The sequence below is a fragment of the Aquarana catesbeiana genome, linkage group LG04 (genome assembly GCF_042186555.1).
Source record: "Aquarana catesbeiana isolate 2022-GZ linkage group LG04, ASM4218655v1, whole genome shotgun sequence".
Lineage (NCBI taxonomy): Eukaryota > Metazoa > Chordata > Amphibia > Anura > Ranidae > Aquarana > Aquarana catesbeiana.
The window spans coordinates 400,295,772-400,321,203 of record NC_133327.1 but is presented as its reverse complement, the minus strand read 5'-3'; the positions used below and the strand labels follow the sequence as shown (position 1 = coordinate 400,321,203).

Here is a 25,432-nt window from a genome sequence, read left to right as displayed (position 1 = left end):
ATGCCTGAACTCCCGTGGACGTGCAGCTCAGTATACATTCCGGCACATATCCTATGTGCCGGAATGCCTGAACTCCTGTGCACGTGCAGCTCAGTATACATTCCAGTACAGATCCTGTGTGGCGGAATGACTGAACTCCTGTGCACGTTCAGCTCAGTATACATTCCAGTACAGATCCTGTGTGGCGGAATGACTGTACTCCTGTGCATGTGCAGCTCAGTATACATTCCAGTACAGATCCTGTGTGGCGGAATGCCTGAACTCCTGTGCATGTGCAGCTCAGTATACATTCCAGTACAGATCCTGTGTGGCGGAATGCCTGAACTCCTGTGCATGTGCAGCTCAGTATCCATTCCAGTACAGATCCTGTGTGGCGGAATGACTGAACTCCTGTGCATGTGCAGCTCAGTATCCATTCCAGTACAGATCCTGTGTGGCGGAATGACTGAACTCCTGTGCACGTGCAGCTCAGTATACATTCCAGTACAGATCCTGTGTGGCGGAATGCCTGAACTCCTGTGCACGTGCAGCTCAGTATACATTCCAGTACAGATCCTGTGTGGTGGAATGACTGAACTCCTGTGCACATGGAACATTCTGCATCCCATGGCCTAGCAGAAGCTGGGTAGAACATGCCAGCGCGGGCGAGGGACCTTGGACAATTTTAGGTGAGGTAAGCATTGCAAGCTTTTCTTTGCTTTAACCCTTGCAGCACAAGCACAGTTCCCAATTCCCCAGAGTCAGGCTGTAAGCACTGCAGCAGCCATAGAAGGGCACACTTCATTAGAGGGAACCTATTTTTACTGTACAAAATATGCACAAAAATCGTTTTGTTGTTAATTCAGCTTTAACAAAGAGAAGCTATGCTCCGTGAAAACAGGGAGTATTAGGTAATATAATGAAATGTGCACAATGAGGGAGCAGACACTGGCACACCATGCTACCCCTCATACACAGCTCAGGGTCCAGCACCCCCCTGCTCTATTGATGATGCATGCTGACTGAACTGAGCACATGTCTCACCGGCAGACGGAACTCGCAGTTCTCCTGAGCCAGCAGCAGCAGATACTTCTTCAATGCAGCACCGCTCTTACAGGACAGCGCCATCTTCCCTGGTGACGTCACGACAGGAGGGTGCAGGAAGTGTGCTAGGACAGGGAATGGGCGGAGCCAGACACAAAGCGAAGCCCAGGCAGGGCGGAGGCTGAGCTGCAGCTGGTGTGTGTGTGAGGGGACAAGAGGACAAGGGGACAGCATGTCAGCGGAGGGCGAGGAGCAGAGCCCAGACAGCTATGACAGCAGGTGTATCTTCTGCAGGATCTCCAACAACCAGGAGAGCGGCTCCGAGATCCTCCACTCTGATGTGAGTACAAGGACTGCACTATATCATTACACTGCACTCTATGGGGACTCTATGACATTACACACTCACAACACTGCACTGTATGGGGACTCTATGACATCACACACTCACAACACTGCACTGTATGGGGACTCTATGACATCACACACTCACAACACTGTATGGGGACTCTATGACATCACACACTCACAACACTGCACTGTATGGGGACTCTATGACACCACACACTCAGAACACTGCACTGTATGGGGACTCTATGACACCACACACTCAGAACACTGCACTGTATGGGGACTGTATGACACCACACACTCAGAACACTGCACTGTATGGGGACTATATGACACCACACACTCAGAACACTGCACTGTATGGGGACTATATGACACCACACACTCAGAACACTGCACTGTATGGGGACTCTATGACATCACACACTCACAACACTGCACTGTATGGGAACTCTATGACATCACACACTCACAACACTGCACTGTATGGGGACTCTATGACACCAGACACTCACAACACTGCACTGTATGGGGACTCTATGACACCACACATTCAGAACACTGCACTGTATGGGGACTCTATGACATCACACACTCAGAACACTGCACTGTATGAGGACTCTATGACATCACACACTCAGAACACTGTACTGTATGGGGACTCTATGACATCACACACTCAGAACACTGCACTGTATGGGGACTCTATGACATCACACACTCAGAACACTGCACTGTATGGGGACTCTATGACACCACACATTCAGAACACTGCACTGTATGGGGACTCTATGACACCACACATTCAGAACACTGCACTGTATGGGGACTCTATGACATCACACACTCAGAACACTGCACTGTATGGGGACTCTATGACACCACACACTCAGAACACTGCACTGTATGGGGACTGTATGACACCACACACTCAGAACACTGCACTGTATGGGGACTATATGACACCACACACTCAGAACACTGCACTGTATGGGGACTATATGACACCACACACTCAGAACACTGCACTGTATGGGGACTCTATGACATCACACACTCACAACACTGCACTGTATGGGAACTCTATGACATCACACACTCACAACACTGCACTGTATGGGGACTCTATGACACCAGACACTCACAACACTGCACTGTATGGGGACTCTATGACACCACACATTCAGAACACTGCACTGTATGGGGACTCTATGACATCACACACTCAGAACACTGCACTGTATGGGGACTATATGACATCACACACTCAGAACACTGTACTGTATGGGGACTCTATGACATCACACACTCAGAACACTGCACTGTATGGGGACTCTATGACATCACACACTCAGAACACTGCACTGTATGGGGACTCTATGACACCACACATTCAGAACACTGCACTGTATGGGGACTCTATGACATCACACACTCAGAACACTGCACTGTATGGGGACTCTATGACACCACACACTCAGAACACTGCACTGTATGGGGACTGTATGACACCACACACTCAGAACACTGCACTGTATGGGGACTATATGACACCACACACTCAGAACACTGCACTGTATGGGGACTATATGACACCACACACTCAGAACACTGCACTGTATGGGGACTATATGACACCACACACTCAGAACACTGCACTGTATGGGGACTCTATGACATCACACACTCAGAACACTGCACTGTATGGGGACTATATGACATCACACACTCAGAACACTGTACTGTATGGGGACTCTATGACATCACACACTCAGAACACTGCACTGTATGGGGACTCTATGACACCACACATTCAGAACACTGCACTGTATGGGGACTCTATGACACCACACATTCAGAACACTGCACTGTATGGGGACTCTATGACATCACACACTCAGAACACTGCACTGTATGGGGACTCTATGACACCACACACTCAGAACACTGCACTGTATGGGGACTGTATGACACCACACACTCAGAACACTGCACTGTATGGGGACTATATGACACCACACACTCAGAACACTGCACTGTATGGGGACTATATGACACCACACACTCAGAACACTGCACTGTATGGGGACTCTATGACATCACACACTCACAACACTGCACTGTATGGGAACTCTATGACATCACACACTCACAACACTGCACTGTATGGGGACTCTATGACACCAGACACTCACAACACTGCACTGTATGGGGACTCTATGACACCACACATTCAGAACACTGCACTGTATGGGGACTCTATGACATCACACACTCAGAACACTGCACTGTATGAGGACTCTATGACATCACACACTCAGAACACTGTACTGTATGGGGACTCTATGACATCACACACTCAGAACACTGCACTGTATGGGGACTCTATGACATCACACACTCAGAACACTGCACTGTATGGGGACTCTATGACACCACACATTCAGAACACTGCACTGTATGGGGACTCTATGACACCACACATTCAGAACACTGCACTGTATGGGGACTCTATGACATCACACACTCAGAACACTGCACTGTATGGGGACTCTATGACATCACACACTCAGAACACTGCACTGTATGGGGACTCTATGACACCACACATTCAGAACACTGCACTGTATGGGGACTCTATGACACCACACATTCAGAACACTGCACTGTATGGGGACTCTATGACACCACACATTCAGAACACTGCACTGTATGGGGACTCTATGACATCACACACTCACAACACTGCAATGTATGGCAACTCTGACATCACACTCACAACGCTGCACTGTATGGGGAATCTATGAGAGCACACACTCAGAGCATTGCACTGTATAGGAACTTTATGACCTCACACACTCAGAGCATTGCACTATATGGGGACTGTATGACATCACGCTCAGAACACTGCATTCTTTCTGATAACACAGGTTTAGCCAGTAAAGCGTGATCAATTACAGCATTGACCAACCATTGCTAGCTGTCAGATTCATGCACAGTTATAGCCTGCGCTCTTACCAAGTCTTCTCATCACCCAATTAGAGATCACATACACTCACTGACCACTTTATTAGGTACACCGTGCTAGTACCGGGTTGGACCCCATTTTGCCTTCAGAACTGCCTTAATTCTTCATGGCATAGATTCAAAAAGGTGTTGGAAAAATTCCTCAGAGGTTTTGGTCCATATTGACATGATAGCATCACACAGTTGCTGCAGATCCATGATGCAAATATTCTGTTCCACCACATCCCAAAGGTGCTCTATTGAATTGAGATCTGCTGACTGTGGAGACCATTGGAGTACAGTGACCTCATTGTCATGTTCAAGAAAGCAGTGGTGAGATGATTTAAAGCTTTGTGACATGGTGCATTATCCTGCTGGAAGGAGCCATCAGAAGACGGGTGCACTGTAGTCATAAAGGGATGGACATGGTGAGGAACAATACTCAGGTAGGCCGTGGAGTTTAAACAATGCCCAATTGGTACTAAGGGGCCCAAAGTGTGCCAAGAAAATATTCCCCACATCATTACACCACCACCACCAGCCTGAACCGTTGTTACAAGGCAGGATGGATCCATGCTTTCATGTTGTTTACACCAAATTCTGTCCCTACCATCTGAATGTTGCAGCTGAAATCAAGAATCATCAGACCAGGCAACGTTTTTCCAATCTTCCATCGTCCAACTTTGGTGCCAATTGTAGCCTCAGTTTCCTGTTCTTGGCTGACAGGAGTGACACACAATGTGGTCTTTTGCTGCTGTAGCCCATCTGCTTCAAGATTCGATGTGTGGTTATTTGAGTTACTTTTGCCTTTCTCGAACCAGTCTGCCCATTCTCCCCTGATATTAACAACTCATTTTCGCCTACACGTGAAAAATAGGTGAAACCTGCGCTCTGGCTAATTAAACAATAAATAAGCTGCTCCCCTCGAAGTGCAAAATGCTATCTTTGTGAACTGTGGGTTGTATAATATAAGAGGGCGCTTAAACAATAAAATTAACAATAAACTTGAATATTATGGAAAATAAAGTGCAAAAGTGCTTAATATTTCATATTCATCACTAGTAAAAATATTCAAAGAAGGTAGAATGCAAAATGAAAGCAAATAACTTAGTGAAATAAATAGCAAGAGTGTCCATGAAATATATAAAGCAATTTCAGGTTTTTACACCGTCACCACTGGAAACGATCATGAAAACAAAATCCACAGTGAAAACAGCTAACTGGATGAATTGTATAACAGAAGTGTCCATAAACCATATGAAGCAATTCAGGTCTTTACACCATCACCACTGGAAACGATCATGGAGACAAATGACACCCGGTGGATAAGGGTAAGTATCCCACTTACCAAACCACCATGACCCCCTTAATTAAAAAGACAGGTCAGGTGAAGCTTTAACTGGTTTTGGTACTGTAGTTTGTACTGATGGACACCAATGGGATAAGCCTGGGAATCGCTCCACTTCAAAATTGCTCAGAAAACAGATGGGAAAAAGCAGGACCATAGCATAATTCCATTTTATTTAAAATGAACAGATAAAAACAGCAAGCCAAATGTCCTCTTACTTTAAAAAGTGCCTTTCCTCGGCACTGAAGGAAAGCCGCATGTATGGCCAAGTGGATCGTGAGACAGCTGTCCCGCTCGCACTGTGGTTAGTCGGCGTGCGTTCCGCCGCCTCGGAGATACGGAAACCGGAAGTAAAAACAAGACCGGGATAATGCCTCAAAGTACGTTTTGTTGTAATGACGTTGTCGCTTCCTGGCCACACAGGAAGCTAATTGGCTACCATGCACAGCTGCACCAGTATTTGCACTCTCTGGTTTTGTTAAATCAGCCCCATTGTAGGTCACTTCTACAATAAGGAGCCTGTCTGCTGGCAGTATTTTTTTTTTTTTTTTTATTTTGGACATTAGTTAACGCTTTAAAGCTGAAGTCCAGGTTTGTTTGGGCCAAGCTATTTCCTTTACTAAGGCTCAGTTCCTTTTGGGCAATTTAGAATCGTGCGTAGAATCGGCAATTAAGATTACCCCCACGCATCTCCTAGACTGCAGTGCATTTTTGCCTGTGGATGGTTGCAGTTGCTGGAATATGAGCGCTCCCACTACAGCAACCACCCACACAAGTGTGAATCTAGACTTAGAGAGCAATATATCTTGACCACGTTAAAGACTAAAGGTAAACAGGTCTCTACCAAATCACCTGTTTGTCTAAGTGCCTGAGGAAGACTCCAGCGCATGACATTCTGAACAGTATGTGAAGTCAAACCAGTAACATTTTCCTTCCCATTAATCTCATGTTTGTTCTATGAATCAGTTAGGATATATGTACCCATCATATTTGCCCTCTGACACCAGGTGTCTCCATAGCATCATTACATTAGGTGTCCCCATCACAGTGTCACCATCAGAGCCCCCTTACATCGGGTGTCCCCATGGGAGAGCCCCCTTACATCGGGTGTCCCCATGGGAGAGCCCCCTTACATCGGGTGTCTATATGGGAGAGACCCCTTACATCGGGTGTCTATATGGGAGAGACCCCTTACATCGGGTGTCTCCATGGGAGAGCCCCCTCACATCGGGTGTCTCCATGGGAGAGCCCCCTTACATCGGGTGTCTCCATGGGAGAGCCCCCTTACATCGGGTGTCTCCATGGGAGAGCCCCCTTACATCGGGTGTCTCCATGGGAGAGCCCCCTCACATCGGGGGTCCTCATGGGAGAGCCCCATCACAATTTCCCCTTACAACAGGTGTCCCCATCATAATGTCACTGTCAGAGTGCCCATTCCATCAGGTATTCCCACCAGGGTGCTTTCTTACATCAGTTGTCCCGATCAGATTGGCTCCTTACATCAGGTGTCCCCATCAGAGTGCCCCCCACTGCCTGTGTAATAAAGATAAAGGCAGACATGTTTCAGGAACCAGCTTGGGTGACATTCATGACTTACTCTATAGATACAATGGAGTAGAGAGGCGTAGACACCCTAGTACAGGAAGTGTTATTCCCAGAATCAGGTGAAAATAAAGGGGAAAAAATGCCTGAAACCAATAAAACTAAAACCGCCACTACTTCTACTGACTGGTAAACTGCAGTACAACACATTTTGTTTTTGGGGTTAGATAAACTTTAAGTTATGCAGGAAATATGAAGATTTGTAGATGTACTGGATCTAAAGTCATTGCTTTTCACAAAAGGTAACTTCTCCATGATTTTTTTTCTTCATATGTTCAGTTTGAATTACCCTGGTTAGAGGCATGTTTTAATTTAGTGCTCCTTTATAAATTGACAAGTTTGACAACAATAATATTGGTATCCCAACTTGGTTATTTTTGTACCTTTTTGGAACTTTTGTTGGGTTCTGTTTATAATAGTGATTGATTCTGTTCACAGGAGGATCTGGTCTGCTTTAGAGACATAAGACCCGGAGCACCATATCATTATCTAGTGGTACCCAAGAAGCATATAGGGAACTGCAAAACCTTAACCAATGAACATGTACCATTAGGTAAGACCACAAGCTGCATATATGATTAGCATCAGCCTTAGCTATTTGTTTCCAGATCATCTTTCATGACAACCTTGAACATATGAAACATCTCCACCACCTACCTCATAGAATAGAAAATGGAGCAATTAAAGCCCTTGGCCTTCAACACCTTCTCATTGTCCCTTAGTCCAAAGGATATGTAGCATCAGTATGTTTGTTTCTGGTGCCACAGTTGAGTACCTGTTCTAGATTGATCAGCATTCAAACTGAACATGAAAGGTTTTTTACCTTAATGCAGAGAATGCATTTAGGGTAAAAAAACCTCCTGCTTTTACAGCCACTTTAAAGCCCAACGCCAGGATATTTGCCCCCTTTCACCCCCCCCCCCCTCTCTAACTAACTAGCTGCTAGTATGAGAAATAAAAATATATATATAAATGCCCATTTTACTTACTCGAAGCAATGGTCACTGGACGATCCTTCTCTCTTCTGTTAACTGCCCGGAGTCCCCCTTCAGGTGTCCACATCACTGCCTGCGTGATGTGGATGTCTGCTATTGGTGAAGGTGACACTTCTTCGTCCAGGTCCTTTCTCATATACTTCAGAGGCAGAGGAACTCATAAAGGGGGGGGGAGACCAGTGCCCAAGAAGAGAACCAGAGGGAAAAAAATGTCAGAAAATTAGTTTGGCTCATAGAGGTAACTCTGACTTTGATCCATTACACTGCAGGATGGCTTAGGAAGAGGAGTTTGAAATCAAGACTCAGGAGTGAGGTCATTATTGATGCACAATTAAATTTATTTTTTTTCTGGAGTTGGGCTTTAACAAGGACTGATAATAAAGTTTTACTGAATTACATTAGGTTGTATTTTAAAAAGGTCAGTATACCAGAGTCTTATATTGTGATGGATGCTGGTATATTGATTCATCTATTTATCTTTTTGGGAGTCTTAAATGCAAGTTTTTTTTTTTTTAGCAGTATACTGTATGGTTCCATCTCTAACTGACAGTTTTTGTAAAGCAGGTTAAATGCAAACTACAACAGTTTGTGTGAGTCCTCTAAGACAGTGGTCATCAACCTTGTCCTCGGGGCCCATCAACAGGCCAGGTTTTATGTATTACCTTGGGGAGCTGCAGACTAGAATACTGCAATCACTGAGCAGCAAATGATATCACCTGTGATGTATTTCAGTTATCTTGCAAACCTGGCTTGTTAGTGGGCCCTGAGGACAGGGTCGATGACCACTGCTCTAACGGTTGTGGCAAATAGGTTGAAACCAATACAAATATTCTAATGCTGGAATCGATGGGGATGCCTCATGCTGAGATCCAACCAAAAATGAAATGATAGTTTTGATTACATTGACCCTCTAAGAAATACCCACACATATGCTGTGGTAAGAGCATTTACATGAATATGTACAGAAGCGTGAATTGTATCTTTGCCCTGGAAAGTTTCATGCTAACATTCATAGTCACAATGAAAGACTGAGTTCAATACATATCAAATTAAAATAGAAGGTTATAGTAGGTTATCACCTCTGTGTGATGTTTATTTGCCATATGGGCTCCACTGGGGATATTTCCCTTCACTTCCTGTCCCATAGCCAAAACAGGAAGTGAGAGGAAATCCATCTAAAGTGAGAGCATCCCTGGTTGTCACCAGGTTCACCAGAATTAGTGTCTCCATTGGATTTTGGGATTTTCTTTCACTCTTGGTGATAGCAGTAAATAGGATAGATAGAGTGGGCGAATGATAACAATCATGGTTCATCACTTTCTATTCCAACAATTAGAGCCCCCCTCAAGGTCTTGTACAGCCAGATCAAGTAGTCTCATAGCCCAAAAAAGAAAAAATATTCAGATAATGTTTCCAATTCTAGACCGTGCACTTGTTACATGAACCATTGATACATATGTTGCAGAAGTTATACTATAAAGAATATTACATGCGATATTTGGGTCATGCGACACGTTTAATCCAAATATCACATGCACTATTGAAAAATCTCACTTCACTACTATAAGTTTGTGCGGTATTTACCACAAAAATAAGTAATGCTTGGTAAATATTGCATAAACCTGTGTCAAAGTCAATTCACAAAAAAAAAAGTAAAATAAGTCGTATTCTAGCCACGCGCTATTTAACAAACATATTAAATTACTAGCCAGTTGTTAAGGAGCTGGCCCCCACTGACATCCTTAACAACTAGTGAATAGTGGCACGGTCAATGACATCATTAGGTGACCCCTGGGAGAAGCAAAGTATCAGTTGGTGGGAATCTAATGATGGAGCGCTGGGTGTTGGTGGGCGGCATTTATTTTTCCTGGGTGGGTTGGCAGGAACTTACTTACTGAACCCAGTTGGTCAGTCACTAACCAGACAGCATCCCAGGGTGGATAATAATCGATGATTTAAAAAAAAAATGTATTTTATTTAAATCTGATTTTTGGCTTTTTATCAAATTTTATTTTAATAAAATGCTTTTGGAGTAAAAATCTATCTAAAGTTAGTTTTCTATTTAAGATACATTAATAATTTAGTTTATTCAGCAATAAATGGAGCTTAGTTATTAAGCATGAGGCTGTATATTCCGCAATATTTACATTTTTGGTAAACTCATTCAATGAATGCAAGCTGAGATAACATGCACTGCATTGATGCATTCACACAATTTCACAGTAACCATGAGATAAAAAGTTCAGGAACATTCCTTATCCCATTGCTTTGCAAATCTATGTACACTACAAACTGTATGATTGTTTGAAGAGAAATGCATCTGTACCCCACTCTACAGTGTTGTGAAAAAGTATTTGCCCTTTCCTGATTTTTATTTTTTTTTGCATATTTCTCACACTTAAATGATTCAGATCATCAAACAAATTTTAATATTACAAAAAGATAACCCAAGTAAATCCAAGATGCTGTTATTCAATTATTATTTCATTTATTAAGGGAAAAAATCTGTTCAAACCAGCTTGGCCCTATGTGAAAACGTAATTGCCCCCTCCCATGCTGAATTGTGAATGAACTGTGATTAACCACATTTTTTTAGAAAGCTGAATTAAATTTCACTTGCCACACCCAGGCCTGATTACTGCCAGAACTGTTGAATCAAGAAATCACATAAATAGAAGCTGTCTGACAAAGTGAAGCATGCTAATGCTCCGTACACACGATAGGATTTTCAGGCAGAAAATGTTTGATAGCAGCTTGTTGTCGAAAATTCCGACCGTGTGTAGGCTCCATCGGACATTTTCCATCGGAATGTCCATCACACAAAATTTGAGATCTGGTTCTCAAATTTTTCGACAACAAAATCCGTTGTCTTAAATTCCGATCGTGTGTACACAGTTGCGACGCACAAAGTGCTATGCATGCTCAGAATCAAGCAGAAGAGCAGCACTGGCTATTGAACTTCATTTTTCTCGGCTCGTCGTATGTGTTGTACGTCACCGTCTTCTTGACTTTCGGAATTTCCGACCAACTTTGTGTGACCATGTGTATGCAAGACAAGTTTGAGCCAACATCCGTCGGAAAAAAAACATGGATTTTGTTGTCGGAAAATCCTATCGTGTGTACACATAACCGATCACAAAAAGCCACACATCATGCCACAATCTAAAAAAAATTCAAGAACAGATTAGAAACAGTCATTTACATGTATCGGTCTAGGAAGGGCTTCAAATCCATTTCTAAGGCTTTGGAACTCCAGCGAACCACGGGGAGAGCCATTATCCACAAATTGAGATAACTTGGAACAGCGGTGAACCTTCTCAGGAGTGGCCGGCCTACAAAAATTACTCCAAAAGCATGACGACGACTCATCCAGGAAGTCAAAAAGAACCCAGAACAACATCTAAGGCACTGCAGGCCTCAGTTGCCTCAGGTAAGATCAGTGTTCATGATTCAACAATAAGAAAGAGACTGGGAAAAAATTGCATCCATGGGAGAGTTCCAAGGCCAAAGCCACTGCTGACCAAAAAGAACACAAAGGCTCACATTTACCAAAAAAAAATCTTGATTATCCCCAAGACTTCTAGGCAAATATTCTGTGGACTGATGAGACAAAAATTTTACTTTTTGGAAGGTGTGCATCCCGTAACATCTGGCAAAAAATTAATACAGCATTTCATAACAAGAACATCATACCAACAGTCAGACATGGTGGTAGCGTGATGGTCTGGGGCGGCTTTGCAGCTTCAGGACCTGGACGACTTACCATAATTGATGGAGCCATGAATTCTGAGCTCTATCCAAAAATCCTAAAGAAGAATGTCTGGCCTTTAGTTTGTGACCTCAAGCTCAAGCGCACTTGGGTTATGCAGCAGGACAATGATCCGTAACACAACAGAAAGTCCACCTCCAAATGGTTCAAACAAAGCAAAATTTAGGTTTTGGAGTGGCCTAGTTAAAGTCCGGACTTAAATCCAATTGAGATGCTGTATCATGACCTATCACAGGCCGTTCATGCTGGGAAAACCCTCTAATGTGGCTGAATTAAAACAACTCTGCAAAGAAGAGTAGGCCAAAATTGCTCCACAGCAATGTGAAAGACTCATTGCCTATTATCACAAACACTTGATTGCAGTTGTTGCCACCAAGGGTGGCACAACCAGTTATTAGGTTTAGGGGGCAATTACTTTTTCACAGCATTGTAAGCGTGAGGAGAAAGGGCAAGCAGTAAAAATTAAAGTGAAACCTTCTAAGCAGCTTATAAACCTTGTGATCTTTCTGCACATAGCTTAAGGTGCTTTATTCTTCCCTTGAGGAGCAAAATGGCAGCAGGCCATAAAAGAGACCCAGTTTGGGAATATTTACTAACCTGACAGCTTATTATTCTAAATAGGAAACCTTCATTTTGTTTGCAAATATTTAAAGATTCTAACTACCAGCAAGAATGAGTCCTTACATTTAAAGAGCACCTGTCATTTCAGATCCATTGTGGCAGCGCCTGTAAACGGGCATCCACTCATCTGCTGCCGCCATGTCCGTCACTGCGGCTTCATCAGCCGTCCCATTAAAGTGAATGGGATTGTCGGTGAGTCAACAGCTGGGCAGAGGAGGAGCCGCTGATGGACAGAGATGACAGTTGCTCTTTAAAAAATATGATTTAAATCAAGCCTTTCTACTAGTGACTTAAAGTGGTGTTCCGGACGAAATTATACTTTTTGAATAAAAATACCCCTATAATACACAAGCTTAATGTATTCTAGTAAAGTTAGTCTGTAAACTAAGGTCTGTTTAGTTTATAGCAGTAGTTTGTTATTTTATAAACTTACAGCAGGCCATGGCCATCTTAAGTGTGGGCATCTGAAGCCAGACTGTATTTCTTCCTGGATCTCATCCTTGCAGATCTCACACATGCTCAGTGCAGCACAAGCAGTGTAATAGGTTTCAGGTCAGGTTTCCATAGCAACGGCAGTGTCAGAGGAAGTTGCCGCCCCTTCCCAGAAGGCATTACAAACAGGAAATGATGCGATGGGCCACGGCCAGGGAGGAGGAAGTGAAAAATGAATACAGCAGATATACAGTAAGTGCTTAGGAAAAAAAATTAAAAATATCCAATTCGTTTACAGTGCACAGTTTAGTGAGGGATGCAGAAGAGTTGTAAAAGTGGGTGGAACTCCACTTTAAATCGTGATTTAAATGGACTTGATTTAAATCAAATCCACCCTGCAGCATCCTCAGAAGAGGTTTGGCAATGGCCACACCCATGTCTCTCAGGATAAGTCTGCTTTAACTAGGTAAACTGCTTCTGTTGGTACAAATCACTAGTTTTGATGTTTTTTTATGTTCTTAACCAGTTTCTTGTACTCATCTTCTAGTTCAGAATATGATGGAAGTTGGGAAGAATATGCTACAGAAAAATCATGTCACAGATTTGGAGGATACAAGGTAATCCTGTTCTGTTGAAATTACTAAATGACGTTTTGTAAGCGCTTTGGTGCCATTCATTCTGACTGTCATCTCAATGCACCTTTCCAGCACACCTGCATTGCAGTACAACACAACACGGCACGCTGTAATGCACTGCCATTGTTGGACTGCCTTGGCCAAAAAACTGCATGCACAGTTTTTGATCTGTTGTGGTGTGCTAGGCACACAAATGGGCTTCCCTAAAGACATAGTCCACCTTTTGCAAACATTTAATAAATACACCGTCCTTAAAAAAAAAAAAAAAATTTTAAAAAATGCAATTCATTAATTTGGCATTGTAGCCTGCAGAGCATTACAAGCATAATCAGTGCATTGCAGGTCCTGCAGACTGTTCCCCCTTAACTATGGAGGAGGAAGTAAACGGTGGACTACAGGTGCAGCGATTTCACTGCCTTTGTGCACCAATTCGATTTTCGTGTTCCTTGGTGCAGTGGCAAATAGGACTTGTCTTCCATTTACAGATCCCTGTGAATGGATAAGGCAACTGTGTGGGTGGAGCCATGCATAACTGTGCTGTTTTTAAAAGAAAACAGGCACGCGTACATAGAATGACCCCATGATTCGGGTAAGTTAAGAGGATTTTGAGAGTAGGGGCTATGGAATGTAAATACGTTTCATATTACACCCTAAATTTGGGTGTAACATGAAATATGGTCTATGGACTATGCTTTTAATGCAGGCGCGTTAGCATGTGATGCAATGCTTGGTGAGCTGCAGCCGTCTGGGGTGGTATTAATGTAGCAGAATATTTTTTTTTTCTTCAATGGATTTTTATTGATTTTTGCATTTAATACACAAGAATACATTGTGCACATTGTATAGTGGTAAACTATAAGTCAATTGGATTTAGACATATATTAAGATTATCTGGTTGTCGTTATAACATAAATGAAGGAACTGTTGTATTCTCAACCGTAATATCAAAAAAAGTTAGTTATTACATGAGTGACCCTCTCCCAGGAACCCCATTGCCAACTTTTTTGTTACCTGGGGGAGTGTTACTCCATGTGGACAGTCTCTAACAAAGAAAATATGCAGATCTGAAAGCAATAACAATAGCAAGTAATAGTATCAAGTAGTAACTCTAACAACTTGTTGCTTGTCAAGGGGAAAAAGAACATCAGGTTATTGGGAATTAAAGAAATGATGCAACCCCAGACCACAGCTCCCACGGCTCCCATTTTTTCCTTTCTTTGTGTAAGAGGCCTGTACTAGAGGCCATCATCAGTTCAAAGCTATAGTGGAGATTCACTGTGTCCTATAGTGTGTTCAACGGATGGGGGTTTATCAGTTTTCCATAACCTCGCAATACTTAATCTCGCGGCCAGTAAAATATGGGTCACTATATGTCTGTATGGCGGGAGAACTGATTCAATATTGAGGTTCAGGATAGCTAGATCAGGTGTTGGATGCAAGTCTTGGTGTAGAACGTCTGAGAGTACTTAAAAAATTGTGTTCCAGTACTTCTGTAAGTGTGGGCAGGACCAAAAGATGTGGAGTAAGTCACCCTTGGCTGAGCTGCAGCGCCAGCACTGATCACATGTAGAGGGGTTAAATTTAGTAAGTCTGGAGGGGGTTAGATACCGTCTAAGGTGCAGTTTTTGGGTGGTTTCCCAAAGCACAGAGCATTTTGTGGACTTGTATATTGACTGGAGCGCCTTCTGCCACTGGTGTTCTGTGTAGGTCTGACCTAAGTCGTGTTCCCAGTGTATATGGAGGGGGGGGGGTTCTTGGTAAATTGCAGATTGTGGTGCATGATGTTATAAAATAGGGATATTCCTTTTTGTTTGGGGGTGGAGGTCGTTAGATATTCCCATGCTTTGGGATGCACTGTGTATACACGGAGGTGGGAGTCTCTAAGGCAATGCGCGACATGCATGTATGTGAAGAGGTCTGTGTGAGGCAAGTTGAACTCTTGTTGAAGGAAGGTGAAGGGTTTGGGTCTGTCGTTTTGTAGAACATCTTGGATGGTGTGGATACCTTTTTTGGGCCATTGGTTCAAATATAAGTCTGGTGAGAGGTGGTGAAGAGATTCGATAGGGATTGGAATGGGAGGTGTATTAGGTAAGTCATAGCTGTTTTGTACTAGTTTTTTCCATGCTGCGATCGACGCCACCATGGTGGGAGATGTTGCCGATGTCATTTTTGGACCCCAGGGTGAGCTCATTACCCAAGATTTCAGATTTGGATGAAGTAGAGTTGAGTGTTCTATTGAGCTCCAGAGCTTGCTAGGGTTTGTTTGGAAAAACTCAGTGAGCTGGTCCAGTATCGCCGCTGTGTGGTAGTCTTCGAAGTCTATTGTCCCTGAGCCTCCTGCCGATCTATGGTATCTGAGTGACGAGTGTGCACATCTAGGTTTGGCACCAGGCCAGATGGTTTTGTTAAGCATGGATTGTAGTGATTTGAAGTAGTATTTAGGCAAGGGTATGGGGAGAGTTCTGAACAGGTAGAGAATTTGAGGTAGGTGGAGCATTTTGAATGCTGCGAGTCTTCCAGACCAGGAAAGGTTGTGTTTGGTTATGACTTGTGTTTCTAACTTTAATTTGACAAGGAGAGGCTTGAAATTGGCTGTAAATAGGTGTTTGAGTGATTTTGTGAGGTGGACTCCCAAATATGAAATGCTGTGGTCAGCCCAGGCAAAGGAGAATTGGGCCTGTAGCAAGTTTCTAGTGGTAGAGTCTAGCTTAATGTCTAAGACATGTGACTTTGTTACGTTAATTTTCTAGTATGATATGCGTCCGAACCAATCTAGTAGTTTTTGGGCTTCAGGGAGGGAGGAGGTCGGGTTGGTGAGTATTAGTATGACGTCGTCAGCAAAGAGACTGATTTTATGTGATATTCTGCCTATCGTTAGACCTGTGATTAGGGGGTTTGAGCGTATATGTTCCGCTAGTGGTTCCATCAACATGTTGAAAATCAACGGGGACAATGGGCACCCCTGGCGAGTGCCTTTAGTTATGTGGAATGGATGTGAAAGCATGTCTGCAGAGTATACTTTCGCTGATGGGACAGTATACAAAGCCATTGTAAATGAGGTCCTTAAAGCCGAGTTTAGTCAATACTGCTCTTAGGTAGGACCAGCGAACTCTATCGAACGCCTTCTCTGCATCCATAGAGAGGAGCAGAGAAGGCGTTCCACTAGACTCAATATGGTGTATTAGGTTTACCATCCGTCTCGTGGCATCAGGGAATGGTCTGCCCTTAATGAACCCTGATTGGTCAGTGTGGATGAGATCAGGCATAACAGCCATCAGGCATCTGGCAATCGTTTTGGCATAAATTTTTACGTCAAGATTGAGTAAGGAGATAAGGTGGAAGTTTTGGGGGGAGGTAGGAGCTTTACCTGGTTTCGGGATGGTAATTATAAGAGCATTAAGTGATTCGTCAGTGAACTTTGAAGAGGAGGCAGCAATGTTGAAAAATTCCGTCAGATGGGGGAGTAAGTGGCTGTAAAATTTTTTATAGTATTCTGCCGTTAGACCATCTGGTCCAGGGGCTTTGCCCGAGGGCAAGGATGATATCGTGTCTAGGATTTCCGGCTCCGAAAATGGTTCGTTAAGGGAGGAAAGTTGAGAGTCAGACAGCGTTGGTAGTTTAATTTGTTGGAGAAAATTATTAATGTAAGTAGGGGATGGTTGGTAAGTAGTATGATCATGCTTTATGTTGTACAGTTTGCTATAGTATTCACTAAAAGCGTTCGCAATGTCCTGGGGGTTAGTCAGTGTGTCATTGGATTGGGTATAGAATAGAATTGGGATTTTGGATTTGATCCTCTGTCCCTTGAGGCGTTGCGTCAGTCTCTTACCCGCTTTGTTGGATGTGGAGTATGAGTTAGCCTTAAGCCTGCGCAATGTAGCAGAATATTTAAGCACAGATTGAAAAAGTACTTTTAGCCCAGATTCACACTGATGCGGGTTTGAAATCGTGTGAGTTCAGCTGAATGCGCACAATTTCATACCCGCATGTCAGTCCGACTTTGGGAGCGATTTCAGAGACATCTGTGCAGGTTCATGCATAGATGTCTATTGAAATCGCCCCCGAAGTCACCGAAAGTAGTACAGGAACTACTTTTGGGAATTGGTGCGGTGCACATATCTCTTGATTACTTAGATTACGTTACAAGGTGGGAATTCTGGTATTTTTGTATATTTGTTTTAATGTGAAGTTCCCTTTTTAAGATATTCCTTACACAGTCTAAAACTGGTGCAGCTGTGCACAGAAACCAATCAGCTTCTAGGATTTGTCAAAGCTTAATTGAACAAGCTGAAGTTAGAAGCTGATTGGTTACTATGACAGCTGCACCAGTTTTTGTAAATCTCCCCCTTTGTCTTTTAACTGATCAAGCTTGCCAGACTGGACAAATGTTTATTTTGCTAATGCCAATAGGTTAAAACACCTCCTGGCTTCTTATATCTACTAGGGACTCCAGAAGGTATACCTCTGCACCTGAGCTCTTAGCTTATTCACTTGTCAGAACCATGACAAATGCTTTTCTTGCAAGGTTCAAAACAAAGGGTGCCGCTGGAGGGGGAAAATTCTTGACTCATCTTTTGTAATGTTAGGGGTGAAGGCAAATCTGGAAAACCTATTTAGCTGCTTGGCAAGAGATCCTATGGCTTGTGATTCAGCACTCGTGCATTCATCCAAAACTGAAAGTTATTTTGGGAGGATTTAACTTTTAATTGACAGTCCAGCTATATGTGATCTGTGACATTCTGTGCACTGTGTAAATGGAAGTGGCTAGAACTAAAGGCAAATCTTTTTTTGCATTTTGAATTTTTTTTTTATTTCTGCTATCTTTTACATTTGGGGATATTTCCCTTCCCTTTCCCTGACCCATAGTCAAAACAGCAAGTGAGAGGAAATGCCACGAAAGTCAAGGAATCAATCCCTGGTTGTTGTTACCAAGGTCACCAGAACTAGTGTCCCCATCAGAAAATTTACCCTCTATTACTGTACTGGGGACAATTCAAAATGTGGTATTTTCTTTCACTTTCAGTGATAACAGTAGACATGACAAATAGAGAGGGTGAATCTCCAGACAGACAGCAATAAAAGCCCGACAGGGGTTATAATCCCTCTCTACTTATCCAAAACCCCAAAAAACGTTTTACCTTTAGTTGTACTAAATAAAAAATAAAAGGAAGACTGTGGATATATAAGGGGTTAAATGTTGAACATCTGGTAATACTGTGGTCAGCATCCTCTGCAAAGTGCTTTGCATTAGACATCCTTGATTTCCTAATGCTTACCACACATTGATTTATTTTTTTTTTCCTATTCTTTTAATATCAGGTTAGGCTTCCATTGGCCTCCTTTCTGCTCAATAGGCCATTTACATCTACATGTTCTGGCTCCAGCCAGCCAACTGGGATTTCTTTCAAGAATGATTTACAGAATCAATTCTTACTGGTTTATCACGGTAAGTGCAGCAGTCCTGCTGGAAAATGTTATAATCAACACAGTATTCCCATCTGAGCCAGGTGAAGAGATATGCTCACAGCAGCAATATCGTTATGGCATTTCAAGCCTTAAAGAGACACTGGGATTGATTTACTAAAACTGGAGAGTGTGAAATCTGGTGCAGCTGTACATGGTAGCCAATCAGCTTCTAACTTCAGCTTGTTCAATTAAGCTTTGACAATAAAATCTGGAAGTTGATTTGTTTCTATGCAGAGCTGCACCAGATTTTGCACACTCCAGTTTGAGTAAATCAACCCCACTGTAAATATGGAAAAACACATTAAAGTGGATGATCTTGTTATCAACCCTACTGTTACCTTGCAGATGCAGGTAAAAGTGACAGTGTCTCTGCTAAGGGTCACATTACAGTCATTCCCTTGCTTCTTCTTCCAAAGCTAGCTACAATACCTTGTCAACCTCTTTCCCTGTGATAGTGCTTGGTCTAGCAGCCAATTCTTAGACCCAAACATCTGTCACATGACTAGGGGAGTGATGTCACCACTTCCCCTAGTCACCAAAACCAGTCGTTTTTAGTGCTGGCTGCGGAAAGGGAAGGAGCAGCGAGGCAGTGCTAGTAAGGTGAGTAAAGGGGTGTGGGGTTTCTTTACAGGGGCACTGTCACTTTTATATGCATTGCATAGACAAGGTGACAGTACCTCTATAACCACTTTCTAACAACGCTATGGCCAAATGGCAATCTCTTTACCACGTGATCAGCTGTGTCCAATCACAGCTGATCACAATGTAAAAACAAGCTAGTTATCGGCACTTCTTTTCCTCATGCTGACAGCCTGAGGAGAGGAGAGCTGATAACCGACTTGTGTGAAAGGGACATCTATCGGTGTCCTGATTATTTGTGCAGTCCCAACAACAGTGCAGCCTCATCAGCGCTCATCAGTAAAGGAGAAAAATGATCTGTTTGTAAAATTTTATAACAAACTATAAAACAATTTGTTTTTTTTTCAAAATTTTCATTTTTTTTTCCCCGTTTTTTTTAGCAAAACATAAAAAAACACAGTGGTGATTAAATAACACCAAAAAGAAAGCTCCATTTGTGTGAAAAAAAAAAAGTGATAAAAATTTCATATGGGTACAGTGTTGCATGACTGTGCAATTATCATTCCAAGTGTGAGAGCACTGAAAATTGGCCTGGGCAGGAAGGGTGTAAGAGTGCCCAGTAGGCAAGTGTTAAAGGAGACCTTTACTGAAGGGAAAATTGAGTCTGTTAGCATTGTCAACCTTCTGGGAGTATGCTGTTTTTCTGCAGCAGCTACTAGTTCAGCAAGAGAACTTTTGTTCAGTTTTTAAAGTCAAAACTTTTTGTTTAGTGTTGGATAAAGTGGGGTAGTATTAGGACCCCTGTCGGGTTTTTGTGCTGTCTAGGTTAAAGGTTTCATAAGGCAGGAAGCAAGAGAAAATCTGCAACAGGGACAGAGACCACAATAAAAGGCTTACAGGGGGCTCTAGTCTTTCCCTTAAAAAAAAAAAAACAACCAGTTCTAGTTGCCTCTCTGACTTCCTGGCTGGTGAAACTATTTTCACCTGGACAATAACAGAGGCCTAGATAGTAATAAAAACGTGCAGGGGTGCTAATTCTCACCCGCTGTATCCTAAATGGTAAAAAAAAAAACACTTGGATGATGGTACCTTTTTGCACAAGCTACCTCTTGCGCGTGATTATTTGTGTTAAGTACAGAACACTATTGATTTGATTTTAGCTGGCAACAAACAAAACGGATAAAGATTCTGTGTCCCCAAATTAATAGAGGAGTCTATTGAGCTCTCACTAACAGGGAGAATAGCCGATTGTTTGAATACGTCATTTTTTTTATATGAAACAAAAATACCCTTGTCCTCTGACCCCTCTAGCAATTCCTGATAAAGCAATAAGGCTCTGTAAAGGCAGCCCCATGCAGTGAACATGTTTGCCACCTAGTGGCAGTGAAAATATTTGTTTAAAAAAATTCAAACGTAACCATTGTTGAGAGGAATATGACGGCTGTCATTGCTGACCTCTACAGTGCATCCGGAAAGTATTCAAGGTGCTTCACTTTTTCCACATTTTGTTATGTTACAGCTTTATTCCAAAATGGATTACATTCATTATTTTCCTAAAAATTCTACAAACAATACTCCATAATGACAACGTGAAAGAAGTTTGTTTTGAAATCTAAAAAACAAATAAAAATCCCATGTACATAAGCATTCACAGCCTTTGCCACTCAAAATTGAGCTCAGGTGCATTCTGTTTCCACTGATCATCCTTGAGATGTTTCTACAACTTAATTGGGGTCCACCTGTGGTAAATTCAGTTGATTGGATATAATTTGGAAAGGCACACACCTATCTATTTAAGGTCCAACAGTTAACAGTGTATGTCAGAGCACAAACCAAGCCATGAAGTCCAAGGAATTGTCTGTAGACCCCCCAGACAGGATTGTATCAAAGCAGAATTCTTCTAGAAGGGTACAGAAACATTTCTGCAGCAGTAAAGGTTCCAATGAGCACAGTGGCCTCCATCATTCATAAATGCAAGAAGTTTGGAACTACCAGGGCCTTAGTCAGGGAGGTGACGAAGAACACGATAGTCACTCTGACAGAGCTCCAGCGTTTCTCTGTGGAAAGAGGAGAACCTTCCAGAAGATCAACTATCTCTGCAGCACTCCACCAATCAGGCATGTATGGTAGAGTGGCCAAATGGAAGCCACTGCTCAGTAAAAGGCATGACAGCCCGCCTGGAGTTTTCCAAAAGGCACTTGAAGGACTCTGACAACGAGAAGCAAAATTCTCTGGTCTGATGAAACAAAGATTGAACTCTTTGGCCTAAATGGCAAGCGTCATGTCTGAAGGGAACCAGGCACCGCTTATCACCTGGCCAATACCATCCCTACAGTGAAATATGGTGGCAGCAATATGCTGTGGGGATGTTTTTTCAGCACCAGGAACTGGGAGACTAGTCGTGATCGAGGGAAAGATGAATACAGCAATATACAGAGACATCCTTGATGAAAACCTGCTCCAGTGCATCTTCCAACAGGACAACGACCCCTAAGCACACAGCCAAGATAACATAGGGGTGGCTACGGGATAATTCTGTGAATGACCTTGAGTGGCCCAGCCAGAGCCCAGACTTGAACCCGATTGAACATCTCTGGAGAGATCTCTAAATGCCTCTGCACCGACGCTTCTCATCCAACCTGATGGAGCTTAAGAGGTCCTGCAAAGAAGAATAGGAGAAACTGCCCAAAAATAGGTGTGCCAAGCTTGTAGCATCTAATTCAAAAAGACTTAAGGCTGTAATTGGTGCCAAAGGTGCTTCAACAAAGTATTGAGCAAAGGCTGTGAATATTTATGTACATGGGATTTTTTTAGTTTTTTAATTTTTAATAAATTTGCAAAGATTTTAACCACTTCAGCCCCGGAAGATTTTACCCCTTTAATGACTAGAGCATTTTTTGTGATTCGGCACGGGATCGCTTTAACTGACAATTACGCGGTCATGCGACGTTGTACCCAAACAAAATTGACGTCCTTTTTTTCCCACAAGAGAAAGAGTGAAGCCGATACATGCCCGGGTCAGAGGCCCCTCCCCTCTCCACTGTATACATTCGGAGAGAGAGTGGGGGGGTACAGAGATGTGCTGGGGGTCCAAGGTGCTAAACGGACAGCCAGGGGTGCAGGGGGAGATGCCGGCATTACTGGATTTCCAGAGACTGGATATAGTGAGTCTTGCTGCTATTAGTGTGTGGAATACAATTGTTCTGAATTCTTTAGGCTATATATCCAAATTAATACCTGGTAAGGCTGTGGCAGGGCTTAGTTTATTTAGGATGCCCGTAAGGTCTTCTATGAAGGAAGTTATTGAATTCCAGAAGCTTTGTAAGAATCTATGATGTTTTATAATGTATTGAAGGTGCATCTATATATGGACCACTGTTCTATGTCATTTCCTATGACCAGTAGCTAAAGGCAGCAGCTGCTGTGCCATATAATGGAGTTACATATGTTGTCTTATATTCTACAGGCTGACCAGCTCCTGGAGCGCCTTCAAGCAAACACAACCACAAGCTGAAATATCATTTACTTCATATTCTTGGATATCATTCCAGATGGATGAGTCGCACTGTGCCAGTCCAACTAAGATAGAACACTGGATAGAATCTCACAATCATTTAATAATGAATGAATGGGGTGTGTTTATTCTTTGAAAGCAAGCTGGGAAATGCATAATACACTTTATATAACATGCCCATTATTTTGTGGAGAAGCTGACAAAGAGGCATATGTATTTTTCAGAAGGTCCTGTGAAGTCTAATGCATGTTATTTATTTTATAACTCTTATGTATATTTAGTAGGATGCCTGTTAATAGAAGTATGGATTACCAAATAGCTGGTTCTTACAATATAGGAGGCACAGCATTGAATTCTTGTATATTTTGCAGTAGGCCCCTCAGCCAATTTTAATTATGGAAGATATTGTTATGCTGAAGACACCTTATCGTGCATGAAATATTGCATTATAGACTGTACTAGGTTTTTTTTTTTTTTTATCCTAATACAAACTTCACTTCTGATTAAATATTGCATATCTTCCCATCTGTTTCAGTGCTCAGTTACCTGGCATCTATTTCTATCTTCATGCTTTTTGGTTTTACTGAATTATGGTTCTGCTCAGTAGTGGGACATTCAGGCCATGCCTGCAAGATGGTAACAATTCTCTCCAGTTGGCTGCTCAGTAATTGGGAGGCTTTCACGCATCAATAAAAAATATCTACATCATTTGATAAGCAGTCCCAAAATGTACAACCTCAAATCATGCTGGTGCTTTAAGGCTGCTCATCTGTAGTTTAATAATCAACAAATGTCCATAAGGCTGCAGGATTTCTTATGAAGCCATTTTATAAGTCTTTTTAATCTTCTAACAACCTTTTAACTCTGCCTTGCTCATGGCGTTTTACAGTTATCCTTTATATCTTCTGCTATGTCTTACTGTATATTCAGGTTGGTGTGACATCAATACAACATGTTACCCTCCAGCTAATGATTTCCTCTTTCTTGATTTGTAAACTATATTTGCCATTAAATAGTAAATTATTGTGCTGTTTGTGTTTTTTATTAAAGTAGATTTTCAGGTATGTCAATATGTACAGGGATGTAAGTATACTCTCTTCTTTGGCTTTAAAAGTGAGTGTGTGTGTGTGTGTGTGTGTGTATATATATGTGTATGTGTGTGTATGTGTGTGTATGTATGTATATGTGTGTAACACACACTTTTTCCCCTTAAAATCAGGGGAAAATCGTGGGTGCGTGTTATACGCCGATTCTCCGCTGATTGTGAGCGGACCGGACCGATCGCGCCGATATACACATAGCCAAGTGTAGTCGGCTCTTCTCGGCTCCGCTCACAGTCACGCCCAGCCCCGCCATTGGACCTGTGTTATGTCCATCATAGGGCGGGACTGGGCGTGACTGTGAGCGAAGCCGAGAAGAGCCGAGTACACTCAGGTATGTGTATCTCGGCTCCGCCCAGTCCCTGCGATCTCCACGGCGCCATATTTAAATCTGGACAAGGCTGCAATGGACACTGGGAAAGACTGCAAGGCTGCACTGGGGCAAGGCTGCAATGGACACTGGGGAAGGCTGCACTAACAAGGCTGCACTGGGGCAAGGCTGCAGTGGAGACTGGGGAAGGCTGCACTAACAAGGCTGCAGTGGAGACTGGGGAAGGCTGCACGGTGGCAAGGCTGCACTAACAAGGCTGCACTGGGGCAAGGCTGCAATGGACACTGGGGAAGGCTGCACTAACAAGGCTGCACTAACATGGCTGCAAGGCTGCACTGACAAGGCTTCAATGACACTGACAAGGCTGCAGATGGACACTGATACTGGGACCAAAGAACCCCTTTAACTATCTCCCGCCTGGCCTATTATCATATTACAGCTGAGCAGGAGCACCGTTATCCCACGTGGACAGCATATGATGTCCTCCCACTCACTTGCCTTGTGCACGCCCTAGGGGTCACCCTCGATCTGTGACTCACTGTGTCCACTGGACACAGAGGAACAGAGATTGTTGTACTGGACCAGCCCTGGTACCATGTGATCACTTTGTCCATATGGTGACACTGTACTGCAAAAAAATGTTTTTTTTTTGTTGTTTTT

General features: G+C 42.9%; 2 protein-coding genes across 2 annotated transcripts in view; one reads left to right on the top strand and one right to left on the bottom strand.

Annotated features, from left to right (window-relative positions):
* Window positions 1-1,149, bottom strand: part of TRMT11 (tRNA methyltransferase 11 homolog) — a 139,489-nt gene extending 138,340 nt beyond the window's left edge. The window contains exon 1 of the mRNA XM_073627208.1: window positions 1,024-1,149. Within this exon, the coding sequence (XP_073483309.1) occupies window positions 1,024-1,107 (84 nt within the window). The 5' untranslated portion in view covers window positions 1,108-1,149. The remainder of the gene's footprint in view (window positions 1-1,023) is intronic.
* On the top strand, window positions 1,131-24,370 carry HINT3 (histidine triad nucleotide binding protein 3). Its single transcript, XM_073627211.1, has 5 exons — window positions 1,131-1,363; window positions 7,769-7,883; window positions 13,695-13,764; window positions 19,102-19,228; window positions 23,294-24,370. Exons 1-5 carry the CDS (start codon window positions 1,256-1,258, stop codon window positions 23,339-23,341), a joined length of 468 nt encoding a protein of 155 aa, XP_073483312.1. The 5' UTR covers window positions 1,131-1,255; the 3' UTR covers window positions 23,342-24,370.
* The last annotated feature ends 1,062 nt before the right edge of the window (window positions 24,371-25,432 follow it).